Raw genomic sequence first — 15,261 nt, 5'->3', positions numbered from 1 at the left:
ATATATATATATATATATATATATATATATATGCTGTCATTTTTGTTTCCGAACAGTATTGTATATTTGAGATATTCATATTATTCAGCTAGAGCTCGTGACTCTATACTACCTAGTTCTGGGGAGGTGTAGGAGTATTGCCACTTTTGGCTTGTATTGATTCTAGTTTCGCTTTTATATTAAACTCTATTTTATTATATCATGTTTTATTGATTTAAATGTGGTTAAGTGATCGAGTTACCTTATTTTAGAGACTAGGTGTCGTCACGACCCCATGGTGGGATTTGGGTTGTGACAGTTTTTGAGACCTATAACTAAAATCACCTAAATTGTGATTTGAGTATCCAAATGGACTCCAAATGAAAATTTAAGCATATATTTTAACTTGTGGTCTTATGGATCAATAAGATCAACCCTTAGGCTTGAGTTTTGACTATGTAGGTCCGAGATGACTTTTGTTGACTTTTTGAGATTTGATTAAAGATTAAAGCCTTATTTTTTGGGATTGATTTCTATAGATTGTATTGACTCATTTAAAAAATATTAGACTAGATTCGAGTCATTTGGTGGTTGATTTGAAAGATAAAGCGATTTTAGAAGGTTGAATGTATCCTCGGGAAGAGGTAAATCTCTTGTCTATCCTTGTTCGAGAGAGATCTTCTCGTAGGCGATTTATTTGCTACTTGTTGCTTTATCCGAGAGCTACATATATGCGAGGTGACAAGCATATATGTGTTATCTAGGTTATGATCATGTTTGGGTAGAATTAGGATTATAGTATGCCTTATTTGGACTGTAAATTATTGATTCATATTTTCCTTGGTTCCATGGCTACGTGGCGAGTCTTAACTATAACTAGAAACTCTTCTTAGGGTTATGTCTTATTGATTTGGTCATGATGGAATTATTTCACCATGTTGAGCTTTCTAATTAGCCGTAGTCATACACTTGCTTTATTTGATTTATAATTTAGTGGCTACTTGGCTTATGTTACGCATGTTAGATATCATGATTAAACTTATGAATGTTGAATAAGCGTATTGAATTATTATGAAAAGTTGAATTACATGATTAGCCGTATCCATCTCTTATCCATGTGAACATTCAACAATATTTTTATTAATGTGTCCTGGTGCATCTTAATTATATTATTTTTTACGCATATGCATGAGTTTAGAGAATTAGATATTGAGGAAAGTTGAGGATTTTGGCACTAAGGACACTGTGAGCAGATATTGATTATTGATCATTGACTATGATATGATTGACGCTTGGATATGGATCCTTCCCTCCGAAGTCAAGTGATTACCCATCTTACTTTGGGCCTGTGAGTGTAGGCACTCAGATTGGTGCTTGGTACAGACACGTGGACTGTGTCAGGTACATGGTTTATGTTGTGAGGTTTTGAGAGTGGGCTCTGAGAATGCATATACATCTTAGACTCATGTAGTATCTCTTATATAACTGTTGATTGATACACATTATGTTTTATGCGAGAATTGAAATATTTGACTTCGTATTTGATCTCTTAATCTGAAAAGCATGCCTAAATTCCCTATTTACTATATGTCATTATCTTTTGTACATATTTGGAGATGCCATATCTTATTTCATATTCAATTAATGTCGACCCCTCGTCACTACTTATTCGAGATTAGACTTGATACTTACTGAGTACCAGAGTTCTGTACTCATACTACACCTTTTTATATTTTGTGTAGATTCTGAGGCAGCTAGTAGTGGTACCCATCCAGCAGTGTAGGAGCTTATTGAGAGACTTCATGGTGAGCTGTCTTATTTGATCTGATCCACAACATATAGAGTCCCTCTTCCCTACTTATCTATCCCTGCCTATTTATTTCTTTCCAGATAGATGTTGTTGTTCAATTGAGACAGTTTACTCTTCTTAGATGCTCGTGATGATGTGACACTGGGAAATTGTGAGGCAGTTGTGGTCTTGTTTAGACCCTGTGTTAGACTTATGTATTTATGACATTGATTTGATACTTTTTGCTTTCTTATTTATATTATGACTTTGTTAATAACTTATTAATATTCTCTTATAATTGTTGTTGAGTGTTCAATTGCCTAGCAAGCAGGTTAGGCGATATCACAGCCTTTGGTGGGTTTTTGGATCGTGACACCTGTTGACAATTCAAACACCATGAAACATGCCCAATAATGTCCATCTTTGTCCTTCGCCACTAATAGTATTATTTTAAGTCACGATACACCTTTGTAATCCATGGATGAATAGAATACCGCAAACTATAAGCCTTTACAAGTAACAACTCTCTCAAACCATTAATAGTATGCAAACAAATCTGTCCCCATAGTTGCATAACATGATCATCACCTATAAAAACGTTCTTAGTATTACCTCGATGCACTATATCCTTAAGTACAAGCAAATATGGATCATCATATTGGCGTATCTTAATTTGCTCAAACAACGATGACTAGGCGACAACACAAGCAAGAACCTTGCTAGGCTTAGAAATATCTAATCTCACAAATTTGTTGTCTGAAGCCTGAACATCCATAGCCATAGGACGCTCCTCAACTAGAATATATGCCAAAATACCCATGCTCTCCACCTTCTACTCAAGGCATCAGCTAACACATTAGCTTTTATTTTGGCTGGTACAAGATAGTAATATCATAATCCTTTAGCAACTTAAGCCATCTCCATTGCCTCAACTTCAAATCCTTCTACTTGAATAGATTCTGCAAACTATGATGATCAGTGTATATCTTACAAGACACACCATAAGAATCTAGGACTTATGATTTGGAAATTGAATTAGTCTTGCAACTCTCCTAGCTTCACATGAATACACACAGAAGGCCCTCACTGTGATTCTTTGACATGAACTTGGTTGCTAGGAAGAATGAGTGCTTAGATCCAGTAGAACTAGTGTTCCTTCATCATCCTCTAGCGTATCAAACTTGTGAAAAATATAATTTAAGATATGCACGATAAAAGTAGCTATTTAGGTTGCATATATAAGGATAGGAACTGAATCCATCGCTATTGATATGACTTCGTTGTTCTCACCTAAAAACTAGGTAAGCTAAGAATTTTGAAACTTATGGTGCAATTACAAATTATAAACATTTGTGTGGCAAGAAATAATCTCATTTAGGATAAAAAGAGAAATTTAAAGTTGAATTAATGGTAAATGTAAGGCCCCGTAAATTTTTGCCAAGGAATTCAAGTTTTGTGGCACCGAGGTCGGGTGATGTGTATGGATGTAGCAATACGAACTTTTTGGGTTGAATAATGCATCGAGGTGTTGGTGGAAAATATTTGCTGAAGGGCTAGTTATGCGGTCAGATTCGTGACCGCAGATCAATTTTGCAGGCCGCATACCTGTCGCAGAAATAAGCAGGAAAATGATTGAATTTTGAAGTTCGTTTTGGGGTCCAATCTGCGATCGCACATCCATTTCGCGGTCCACAGTTTTCATCGCAGATTTGGCTTGAAGAATTTTGTTGGATGATTCTGCGGTCCATTCTGCGGCTGCATAAGTGGTTTGCAGACTGCAGACTTGTCGCGGACCTGTCCAGACCATTCCAGTTTTGGGCATCACTTTTGCGGTCCATTTTGCAGGCTGCATACCTGTTCTGCGGTCCACTCTGTGATCGCAGAGTTAAGTTCGGAGGGTCCATTTTCTATTTTTATAAACCAACCCCATTTCTTATAAAATGACTTTGGGTTTATTTTAGTCGGGTTAAGCACATATTTTAGAGAGAGGGAAGTGCCTTAGAGAGAGAGGAAGGAGCCCCAAGTGCATTGATCATCAATCCCTGCCCCAATCTTGAAGGTTTAAGGGAATCATTCACTAGACCATCATCTACCCGAGTAAGACCTTGTCTTAAAACCTTCATGCAATTATTGTGGGTTCAATTAGGTTATGGAGTTAGAAATAGGCCATGCATGTGACAATAGGTTGTAGTATGTGGGGTTAATGAACCATTTTGCGTAGTTCTTGTTGAAATTGGTTGAGGGAGGAAGGAATTACCATTGTAGAGCTTTATAGTCTATTTTGCATAGTAGGTGTTTGACAAAATTCCTAAGAGAGTTACACCATGTGAATCCTTCTAATTATTATTCGATTTAAGCTATCTTCCTATAGATTGTTATTGCTAGAAGTATTGGGATGTTGTAGTAACTTAAGGAAAGCTCAAACAAGGTATGTTGGCTAAACACCTCTTTTAGAATTGAACCCCACAATGGCCTTGTAAGTCATGTGTTGCTCATTATAAATTGATTATTCTGAATAATCCACATGTAAAAAGATATATGCGTTCAATTTGTATTCCAAACGTTCTTCTTTATTGAGTTACTATTTGAAAAGGTGCTTGAACATATGATGTGTGTTAATATGTTATGACTTGAAACGTGATTCTAATGAAAACTGGCATGTCGAATTGTGTAAGAAATCACATGTGCCTAAGACCCTTAATTTGGTTAGTTTCTCAAATGTGTATTTAATGTCATGAGTAGAAATGCCTTGTTGTTGGTAATCTATAAGGATGTTTGAAAGTGAAAGGAGTGGCTTGGAGATATGAAGTGTGGCCAATGTGCCAAGAATGAAAGTTATACTTGTGGCCAATGGTGCCGAGAAAATGAAATGATGTGAGAAAGGTTATGAAATAGGCCTTGATTTAACTGTTCCAAACTGACTTCGAAAATAGATTTGCCTAAAAGCTTATGTACCCAAGTTATGCCCAATGTGGCTGTTTTAACTAATGTTATGCTTTGTAAGTATGTCCAATGTGTTTGAGCCCTTATATCTTCATGAGTTGAAATTATGCATTGCCCTTTTTGAAGAGAAAAGTATTTCAAGAATAAATCATGTGTTACTCATTTATAATTTTAACTTGTGCTTCGGTTGCCAATCTTTTTACTCCATTTCATGGAAAGAAATCCATTATGTTTAAAGTATTCATTACTAATGAACTTAAAGTTGTGATTTTCGGAATATTCTATATATTGATGTTTATGTTGATGATCCTTGAAAGTAAAGAAATGAAAGTGTGGAATATAAAATACGGTCACTGTGCCTTGGGATGAGGAATCATAAGTATGGCCAAGAGAGCCAATGAAATTCTAATGACGTTGTGAATGGTTGAAGTTACTAACGAGGCTATATATAGTGTCAAAGATAATGAGGTGAATATAAAATATATTTGTGCTTTTGTTTCCCTTGTGTGCAAACCAAAACTGTTTTTGGGAGTATCATTAGCAAACCGAGGAAGGGTGGGTCATAAGGCCCATACCCGAAACTACACGTGCCGGTGTAGGGGTGGATTGTGATTATTCCCCTTATTTGGGATGATGTTGAAATATTGATGTGATTGTGGTTATTCCCCTTAATTGGGATGACGTTGATATTAGCTGTGAATTGGAAAGTCAACCCACACGGCATATGTGGGAAGGCGGCCTAGCCGATCGGATGGAGATCGGTTACCATGTTACGCACATGGAGATGGTAACACCTTTGTTTCGCACCACATTGTTCGTGGGGAGATGGCCTAGCCGATCGGGCATGATCAGATTCCGTGCTAAAAACACGGTGGTATATCGGTGCTAATGATTTCCCAACCAAAAATATATATTATTTTCGTATTTTAAAAATCGTTATGTTTTAACTGGTATTTGGATATTGTTGATTGTGACTTGCTGGTTATATGGTTTTCCCTTTATGATATTGGCATTCTATTTTGAAACTGGACATTTAGCTTTACATACTAGTACTATTCCATATGTACTAACGTCCCTTTTGCCGGGGGCGCTGCATCTTCAATGGATGCAGGTGGTTCGTCACCGAACGGTTTTGATCCTCGTTAGCAATTACTCTCTATTCTGAAGATTTCGGTGAGCTCTACTCTATTCCGGGCTTCATGTCATTTGACGTTGTACTTTATGTTTTGAGGTATAGCAGGGCCTTGTCGCCGACACTTCCATTCTTCTCTTATCTTGTACTTAGAGGCTCCGTAGACATGTTGTGGGTGGTGTTTGATGTTGGGAATTAAACTAGTAAGTGTTGGTATTTGGGTAAACATGCTTTCATCATATCTATAAACTTATAATAATTTGGAAATCATAAATGAATATCCTTTAGTAATGAAAAAAGATTGTGGAACACTTGACTCTTCTCATGTCTATCACTTGCATTGATTATTATATCGTTAATGAGCAAGGTTGGGTAGAAGGCATCTAGTAGGCTTGCTTAACCGGGGTATCTCGGTTGAACTTTGGTCGTGCTCCCCGAGGTCGGGGAGTGACATAAAATATAAAAACGTGTCATTCTTTTTGAAATTGATTAAAAAGGAAATAATATAACATAAATTGGGATGGAATGAGTAAAAAAAATATTTTTGCTTATTTCATGTAATAAAAAGAGCACAAAATATAATTTCTTATTGCATATAATCCAAAAATAAGTATTAGTAAAAATATCTGCACACTTTATAACAAAATAACAAAAGAACTACTTTGTTCATTCTCACGACCCAAAATCCCATCATAGGCGTCGTGATGGCACCTAGTCTCTAAAACTAGGTAAGCCGATTACTAACAACAGTTAAGCCAGTTTAACAATGATATTTTAAAAGTAGAGTTTGATATAAATACCGAAATAAAGGTGAAACAAGCCTACGCGGCAATAATCACAACGACCTCCCAAGATTAGGTAATAAAAAGTCACGAACTCTAGCAGGATACATAGAAATATCTCTAAATAAAATACAATATTGTTCGGGCAACGAGTTAACAGTACAATCAAAAGGAAAAGGACTCCAAGGGACTGCGATGACCAAGCAGCTGTACCTTGAATCCTCACAATCAAGAAACTAAGTCTGCCTGAATCCAATATCTTTAATACCTGGATCTGCATAAAAATGTGCAGAACTGTAGTATGAGTACACCACGGTCGGTACCCAGTAAGTATTAAGACTAACCTCGGTGGAGTAGTGACGAGGTACAAGTCGAGACACCTACTAGTCATAATAACCTATGCAGTATACAAGTACAAAGCTAATAATGAAATCAAGAATCAGTAAATGGCAATAAGGAGTAAACATGTGATATAAATAGTAAGGTAATCAAAACACCATTAAAGCACCAGCGAAACCAAATAATGGAAAACAAATGACAACCAACTAATCAAGTCATTCTAATACAAGTCTCACAACAACATTACTCCGAGATACCTTATCTCATAATCATAAATCACGAGTCCCAAATCACAAATCATATGCTCACGGCACCTCATTCCCACATTATCAATCATGACCGCATGAACAACTCACGTGCCAATTTCTCATTTCGCCCGGCATGGTCACAGGCTCAATATCACAATCCACCTGGCGTGGTCACAGACTCAATTCCACAATCATCCCTGCATGGTCATAGGCTCAACATCACAATGGAAGCAGGTAATATAAGAATACATGAGCATTATCAATAAATGTCAAGTTTCATACTTCTGAACTGGTATAAGTGGCATGCTACGGTATATGCTTGTGCAAGTGTACTAATACAGTCCAAGTCAGTAAGTAATATCAAGGACATCGAGTATCTCATTAAAAGCAACACAACAAGTCACGTAAGGTGCATGACATACACAAGGAAAATCACACCATCACATGAATAACATCAACATAATGCTCTCAGGCCATCACATATCATCCCTGACATAGCCACCCTTATCTCTCCGTATTTACAATATCATAATAGTCACCCTTATCGCTATGCCCCGACATTGAACACAATAGCCACCCGTATCACTCCACATAATAGCCACCCATATCACTCCACACAATCAACAACAGTGAGATGTCGCCCTTATGCTCTGCATAACCACAATCAATCCACACAACAAATCACATGTGCTAACATCACAACAACAAGACACATCAACTTGTACCAATATCCCACAACACATAGCCCACGGCTCAACCATGATGTGTATAAAAATCTCAATAGCAACAAAAATGAAGTGGGTAAAATAACTCAACAATGAATAATACACCATTAAACAACAACTTCAATAAAGACAGGTTAATGACTATCAATAACTTCAACTTCAATTAACTGTTTAAGAATAAACTTAATAATGATGGTATTTTCATGAAATGGCAACTTCAAATCCTATTGAATGACATAAGCTAACAATGAAAGAGATAGTCATGAAATAGCAACTATGTCTAAATGCACGAGAATAACTCGACAGTGAAGGATATCATGTAACAACAATTTCAAATAAGAATAACTCAACAATAAAGGAGGTAATATTACAATAAAAGAGGCAACAACTTCATATAAGGCATATAAGAGTAAATTTGACAAAAGCATATGGCATGTGCTAACAACTTCAAATAAAGCATGTGAGAGAAAACTTGACAAATAAAAGATATAACATGTGCTAAAAATTTCAAATAAATACATGAAAAAACCTAAGAGTCTAGACCGGTCAATTTTGCCACATATAAGCCGAGTACAAACTCGTCACCTCATGTACAAGCCTTTCACATAACTCAAACAATGTAATCAACTGAAATCCTATGGGATAGTTTTCCCATACAAGGTTAGGCAAGATACTTACCTCAAAGAATCTAAATCAATACTCTAAAATGACATTCTTGTATGAAATAATCTCCAGACGACTTGAATCTAGCCAAAATAACTTAATATCATAAACAAAAGCCATATGAAACAATTCAGGATAATAAAGCTTCGATCTTTAATGAAAACCAAGATGTTAACCCAAAATGTCAACCCCAGGCCCGCACCTCAGAACCCAACAAAACTTAAAAAATCCGAATACCCATTCCAATACAAGTCCAACCAAATCAAAATTATCCAATTCCAACCTCAAATCGATATTCAAATTCCCATTTTATGTTTTAGAAAGTTTTTACATAAATCCCAATTTCTCCAATTCAAAGCACTAATTTAATGATAAAAACAAAGATGGATTCATGAAATATAACCAAATCCGAGTCAAGAATACTTACTCCAATCAAAAACGTGAAAATCTCCTCCAAAATTCCCCAAATCCGAGCTCTCTTGTAAGGCCTCGTAAAAGTTTTGCAAAAAGAAATATAATGTTTCGTGGTGCCGGATTGGGCTAACGTGTTTAATGATTGTATAAATTCTTCGAGGTGAGCTTGCTCACCGCGGCTCGGACGTTTTGGGTTGAACAATGCACTCAGTGATAAAGAAACTTTTTTGGCAGAAAAATGCATTTCTGCGGTCCATTATGCGACTTCAGAATCACTCTGCGGACCGCATAATGGCCGCAGAGTGAGGCAGGAGAGGGGCAATTTTGGATGCCATTCTGCGGTCGACTATGCGACTGCATAACTATTATGCGGTTCATTATGGGACTGCAGAATAGGTCTGCGGGCCGCATAGTAACTGCAGACCCAGGCAGATTTTTGGCCAGCTTTGGACACCAATTATGCGGCCGATATGCGGTCCGCATATCGATTATGCGATCGCAGACCTTGTTCCGGAGCTTCATTTTTGAATTTTTAAAACCCGACCCTACTTCATTAAATACACGCTTTGGGCCATTTTTGAGCTAAAATCTGACATTTTAGAGTGAGAGAGAGTGCCCTAGAGTGAGAAGGTGTTCCTCAATAATTGTTCTTCAATTCTTGCACAAATTTTGGAAGATTAAGAAGGGAAACTCACTAGGTCTTTATCCTAGAGGTAAGATTCTACACCCTAACCCTCAATTTTAAATTTTATCTAGAAATGGGTAATTAGCAAGATAAGTTTGGGCATGAGAGTTGTTTATTTTACATGCATGTGTTATCTAAGGGTGTAGGAAGATTGTTGAGCTAAAAATGGTAACGATTGGGTTGTGGGATGATGGAATCCTCCATAAAAGGACCTTGAAACCTTAATGCACACATAGTAATTAATAAAATTCTCAAATGAGTTAGAACTATGATCATCCTCCAAATTTTGGTTCAATTTATTATATTTATAAAATATATTGAAATTGCTAAGAACTCCAGAGCATTTTAGAGTTTGAGAAAGTTCCATTGAGGTATGATGGCTAAATTCTTTTTTAAGAATTGGAACCCCAATATCCTTGTAAGTTCCAAAATATTTATTACAAGTTGAGTATTCCGAATAAGTTTTATGACAAAGGTATATGTTCAATTTGTATTTCAAATATTGTTATCATATTGTATTATAAATTGAGGATGTGTTCCAAACTATGAATTGTGTATCTACGTGTTATGATTCCAAGTCGTGATTTATGTAGAAAACTATTATACTAAATTTTGTAGAAATTGTGATTGGGGTTATACCTCTAACTGCATATATTGGGGTGAGGCGGCAGGGCCGCTTTGTGTGGAAATGGGCATTGTGTTTACACCTCCACCTGCATATATTGGGGTGAGGCGGTAGGGCCGCTTTGTGTGAAAATGGGTATTGTGTTTATACCTCCACCCATATATTAAATTCTGTAAATGTTAATGACAGCTCTTGATAAGCTTGCTTTGGTTTAAACGGCTATCTATGCTATTCTATTGTCGCCCTGGTTCATCATATTTATATTGTATTTCCGAATTCTTTAATTGGTGTTTGGTTTTTCATACTAGTACTATTCGACATGTACTAACGTCCCTTTTTTCAGGGGCGTTGCATCTTTAATGGATGCAGGTGGTTCCACAGCGGAGGATATCGATCAGTGATAGCGGTGCTCATTCTTCCCAGCTGACTTGGTAAGCCTCATCTCATTCCGGGGTTGTGCATCTTTTGTTTTGTATGTGTTATCGTATTATGAGGTATAGCCGGTCGCGCTCCCCGGTTTTGGGGCATGACATCTCTATCTCAAAAAGTGATAAAATAACAAAAATCCTCGAAATAGAGTAAATATAAGTCTGCCCAGGTGTTCCTCTTTGCGATCGCAGAACAAACTTCGCGATCACGAAGCACAAAAATACAAGCTGCCAAAAACATTCTACGCATAACAATAGTCGTGAACGCGACTCACAAATCTCCAGCACACTACGCGAACGCGAATAATAAAACCCATGATGCCCCTTCGAGCTATCCTTGTACGCGATCGTGTTACATCGCTTGCGAACGCGGTGGCTAGAGTCTTCCAAGCTTCGCGAACGCGTGAGCATCACCGCGAACACGATGTACAAAATTCCTACCGCCACATTACACTATGTGAACGCGATCCCTTAGACACGAACGCAATGAAGAAAACTAGATAACAGAACCAGCATTTCAAAACATGAGAAAATGGCCCGTAGCCCATCCGAAACACAACCGGGGCCGTCTGGACCAGGTCTAAACTTACCAACAAGTTCCATAACATAACACGGACCTGCTCGAGGCCTCAAATCACATCAAACAATACCAAAATCACGTTTCGCATATCGATCCAAGCCTAATGAACTAATGAACTTCCAACTTCTAAAACAAATGCCGAAACATATCAACCCAATTGCGAATGAACTCAAATTTTGCATGCAAGTCCCAAATGACATAACGGAGCTATACCAACTCTCTGAATCATAATACGAATCTGATATTAACAAAGTCAACTTCAAGTCAAACCTCTCAACATTCCAAACCTTCAACTTTCCAACTTTCGCCAAAATATATCAAATCAACCTACGAACCTCCAAATCCAAATCCGTACATATGCGTAAATCCAAAATCATCATACGAAGCTATTGGAATCATCAAAATACTATTCCAGAGTCGTCTACATAAAAGTCAAACTCCGATCAACTCTTACCACTTAAGCTTCCAAAACAAGAATCATTCTTCCAAATCAATCCTGAGTCGCTCGAAAATCGAATCCGACCATACACGCAAGTCATAATATACAATACGAAACTACTCGTAACCTTAAGCCACCGAACGGGACGTTGAATCTCAATACGACCGATCGGGTAGTTACATTCATACTTTGGCGAATTCAAAAAAACAATTAGTATGGAATAGTATTACTTTACTTTGGTTATAGGTAAAATATTCAATGAATTTTTTATATATAAATATCATAGTAGAAATAATATAGAAAGATGGGGTAGAGATATTATGAAGATATTTATACTTTGAGGTAATTCAAGAATGAGACAAAGTATATAATACTCAAAAATATTATTCCTTTAGTAAGACAATTGAAGAATTGTTAACAATTGAATTAGACTTTATATATATATATATATATATATATATATATATATGAGTTTTATTATCTTCTTAGTTGACTCCTTGCCATTACTCTCCATTTATTTATTTGAAAAAAAGTAAAGTAGTCAACAAGCATATTATTATTATTATTATTATTATTGGTCTAAAGTCGACAAGTATATTAATTCAAGCGAAAAGCTAATAAAGAGTAATATTAATATAATAATATTAAATAGTAAATAATATAATAAAAAATAAGAAACAAAAAATTTATTCGAAGGTCATATGATTCGGTTCAATTAATATCATAGAAATTTTATTATTAGCTATATTATATTGAAAAACATAATGACAATTGGAATTTGTTTAAACAATATAAACGAATGTTCTAAAATAAGCTAAATCATAATTTTCAAGTTTAATTTGCTTTAATATAGACTGCACGGGTGCTAATACTTGTTTACTAAAAGTAAACGATATGATTGTTTTTAAATAGATAAAAAGCAACCTAAACCCTTGTTCATGGAAGAATCCCTAACGTTAAAGGAAAAGAATTGAGAAGATTTAGAGGTGCCCGGCCTTATTTATAGAACTTTCACTATTATTTCGAGAAAGATAACAATTGAAAAAAGGGTAAACAGGCAGACTAATTAATATCACATGAAAAGCCTATGGGTATAGGAAAAATTAAGCAGCAAATAGAATTAATAGCAGTCAAATAATTACAAAGAAAGAATCCTGAAGCATTTAGGTCAGGTGTATAAATCTATACATACAAGATATAGAGAAAAAAAGTCAATCGGCATTCCCTCCTATTCCCTTCAATCCAGATCCAACAAAACAGAAAAATAAAACTAATGAAGAATTAAGTCATCATACGCACCCAATTTTGTGCACACCATTTGGTTGGAAAATTTTGTAAATCATGGTCAAGAACAAATTCACAAAAAGTCTTCTACTTAATAACTTGTCTAGCAAAGGGGCATCTCGCCAAACATATTAATCTGAGTAGACTTGAAAGGAAACACAGGAAATTCGCCAAAGTCTTGAATGAATCCCTCATCTATTCCATACCTACTCAAAAATCCATTCGACGCATTCTCAGCTCTATAATTAATCTCTTCACTTTCTTCTTTCATGTTCCTTTGAGGATTTATCATCTCTTTTTTTGTGTGACATCTTCTTTTCTTGTTGCTTCCTTTACCTTCTGCAGCATGCTTTCCCGTGAGCCTTTGTACAAGCTCGCGAAAATTTTCAACGTCCGTTTTAATAATCTGTGGAGCAATTATATGAATTATTCGTATTTTTGGCTTCAACTTGGAAATTGAGTGTGAATCTTTATGCATGCCGGGCTTAGAACAACTTGGAATTGTATCACTTGTAAATATTGGCTTCATTGTCTCTGTTTCAATCAACAAATCTAGGAATAGAGAAAGATGGAGAATGTTGGTAACGTGGGATATATAAATGGTAAGAGGGAGTTTAAATAATAAAGGGTTGGAAGTTAGGAAGATAATAAAGATCTAAGTTTTGCCTTTTGGAAGCAAGAATTGGATGGGATTCTTTGTCTTTAGTGGCTAATAGATTGTACCAAGTATCAAACTAAAATAATCCATGTTACTTGTTAAGTCTAAATTATTGATTTTTTTAGCTTTTTTAATTTAATAACCAAGCATTTTCTTTCAATTCCTTTCCCTCCAAGAAAAATAGTATATTCATATCCATAGTCCATAGATAGCTGTCCTAACAAGTTATAGTTAGCTAGCTGCGTTTTTATCAAGCTTCTTTGATGTTTACTTGACATATTAATTTTATCTTAAGTCAACTTTATAACATGATGTATAATAATTTTCATCTCTGTCTCTGAATTATATCTTTATTATATAATGATCGGTTGAATGCTACACCTTATCTTTTTATTATTTTTAACTAGAGCACCGCCAAGAGAGTGACTGATTTCCTCTACAAGAGTCAACTTTAAGATGGCACGAGGGAGGATTTTGCCCTCTTCTTCTCAAGTTCATCTTATTGTTACCATTTTCTTCAATATTTAAGGCGGAAAGTCTTTTGGCAAAGATTAGGCAGTTTTTCCTAAATTGACCATTGTTAGGTTAAAGGATTATGTTGCAAAACTCTTTAATTAGTACCACAAACACTTTCTCCTTCCTTGATTCAGGCAAACAGAACAATCTCTTAATACTTTCCAAGCAGATTCTAGGATATGTTTTGCTTCAAACAAATCATTAAAAGTAAGAGAACATTTGTCAACAATAATTTGCTACCTGTCACGACCTGGAATTCCCACCGTCGGGATCGTGATTGCGCCTAACATTTTACTTGCTAGGCAAGCCAACGTTAGAATAATTTATCCTTTTTAACAATTTAAATTTAATTAATGAAGAAGAACTGATTTAACTGCAATAATCCAAATAAAAATGCGGAAGCTAAAACCGTAAAAACATCTGCTACAAATCCCTGAACTCGGTATCACAAGTGCACGAGCTTCTAGAGTAATACATACAAGGGTCTCAAATAAATACAAAGTTGTCTGAATGAAAATACACAGCTAAACAAAAATAAAGACGGGGACTTCAGGAGCTGCAGGCGCTGAGCAGTTGTATCTCAAGTCTTCGCAGGCTGTCCAATCCGAACTCTCTAATAGCCACCGCTGGGATCGATTCCAAAATCTGCACAGTGTGCAGAGTGTTGTATCAGTATAACCGACCCCATGTACTGGTAAGCGCCGAGCCTAACGTCGACAAAGTAGTGACGAGGCTAAGGCGGGTCACCTACACTACAATCTGAACGCAATATATAATAATGACAGAAAATGGGAATACTGAACAGAATTAAACAACCAACTGAAAATAATAACCACAGCCTCAAGAATAAATCAGTGTCGTCCAGAATTACCAATCTTTAATAATTCAGATACAAATACCGGAAAAACTAACACAGCTCAAGAAATGAAAACATATAGGTTGTTGCGGCGCGCAACCCGATCCCACCAGACAACACAAAATCCTCCCTTATTTCACTGTAACGATATCAACAACAGTAAATATAATATATAT

General features: G+C 36.1%; 1 protein-coding gene across 1 annotated transcript; it reads right to left on the bottom strand.

Moving 5' to 3' along the window:
* Positions 1-13,158: 13,158 nt before the first annotated feature.
* LOC138902548 (VQ motif-containing protein 25-like) lies at positions 13,159-13,584 on the bottom strand. Its single transcript, XM_070190429.1, has one exon. The coding sequence runs from the start codon at positions 13,582-13,584 to the stop codon at positions 13,159-13,161; it is 426 nt and encodes a 141-aa protein (XP_070046530.1).
* Positions 13,585-15,261: the final 1,677 nt, after the last annotated feature.

The sequence above is a fragment of the Nicotiana tomentosiformis genome, chromosome 12, assembly GCF_000390325.3.
Source record: "Nicotiana tomentosiformis chromosome 12, ASM39032v3, whole genome shotgun sequence".
NCBI lineage: Eukaryota > Viridiplantae > Streptophyta > Magnoliopsida > Solanales > Solanaceae > Nicotiana > Nicotiana tomentosiformis.
The sequence above is the reverse complement of the archived record's forward strand: the minus strand, read 5'-3'. Positions and strand labels throughout refer to the sequence as shown.